Source organism: Perkinsus marinus, assembly GCF_000006405.1.
Source record: "Perkinsus marinus ATCC 50983 genomic scaffold scf_1104296948252, whole genome shotgun sequence".
NCBI lineage: Eukaryota > Perkinsozoa > Perkinsida > Perkinsidae > Perkinsus > Perkinsus marinus.
Window position 1 is genome coordinate 1 of NW_003210237.1, and position 873 is coordinate 873.

General features: G+C 48.3%; 1 protein-coding gene across 1 annotated transcript; it reads right to left on the reverse strand.

The window, feature by feature from the left end:
* Positions 1 to 283: 283 nt before the first annotated feature.
* On the reverse strand, positions 284 to 607 carry Pmar_PMAR021481 (hypothetical protein; the record flags this gene model as incomplete). Its single annotated transcript, XM_002778738.1, has 2 exons — positions 284 to 481; positions 527 to 607. 2 exons carry the CDS (start codon positions 605 to 607, stop codon positions 284 to 286), a joined length of 279 nt encoding a protein of 92 aa, XP_002778784.1.
* Positions 608 to 873: the final 266 nt, after the last annotated feature.

Consider the following 873-nt stretch of genomic DNA (forward strand, 5'->3'; position numbering starts at 1 on the left):
CAATGCACAGAAATAGAGTAAGACAGAAGAGCTCCTCGAATGGAGTCGCTCGTCCGACAAGAGACAAGAAAAGTAAGAGAACAAGAAAGAAATCATCATAGCTCAAGACCGTGCCTCAATGATGAAGTGGAGCTGGGTACAAGTGTACGATGTTGAACACAGAACGGATGGTAGTCATCGTACATGTAAACTCCTCTATCGAAGATCGATTGGACATCAGCCAGCATATGAGGAATGGTATACAGATGCTCACGTTTAGCCCTTCCACGGTCTGGTAACAGATTCAGGGATCGAGAAGCAAATAATCAAGGCTGCAGACAGTTGACTCGGACATAGTGGACTTGCAATGTCTGATGTACTCAGGGGACTTAACGCTTCCCGGAATGTGAACATAATCATTGGCAGAAGAGGCGGATGACGGCTGAGACGATTTAGCCACTCTGTAAATGGCCCAAATGACCAATTGAACGGCACAGAGAACCTGAGTGACGACAATGCACAACGTCAGAGCAGTAACCGGGCTTACGGCGCCACTGCCATTAGGTACGGCTACGTGAGTATCATGGGACGCCAGGCCATACCCAAACCATACCGTTGCGCTCACCATACCAGTGAGAGAATATAACGGAGGCATGCACGAGGAGTCCTTCGTCTCTGAGCAAGAGGCTATCAACCCCAGTGTTAACAGCGACTTACTTATAATAGTGGGAACTACCACCAGTGGAGCCGCGTACATACAGATGCTCACAATGACACAACAGTTACCAGAGTGGCAACTATAGAGGGAGTCAGAGACGCGACAACATCTGAAAGTAGAGCAAATGCGAGCCTAGATGACCTTGGACTATCTATCACCGTGACGATGTAGAGAGC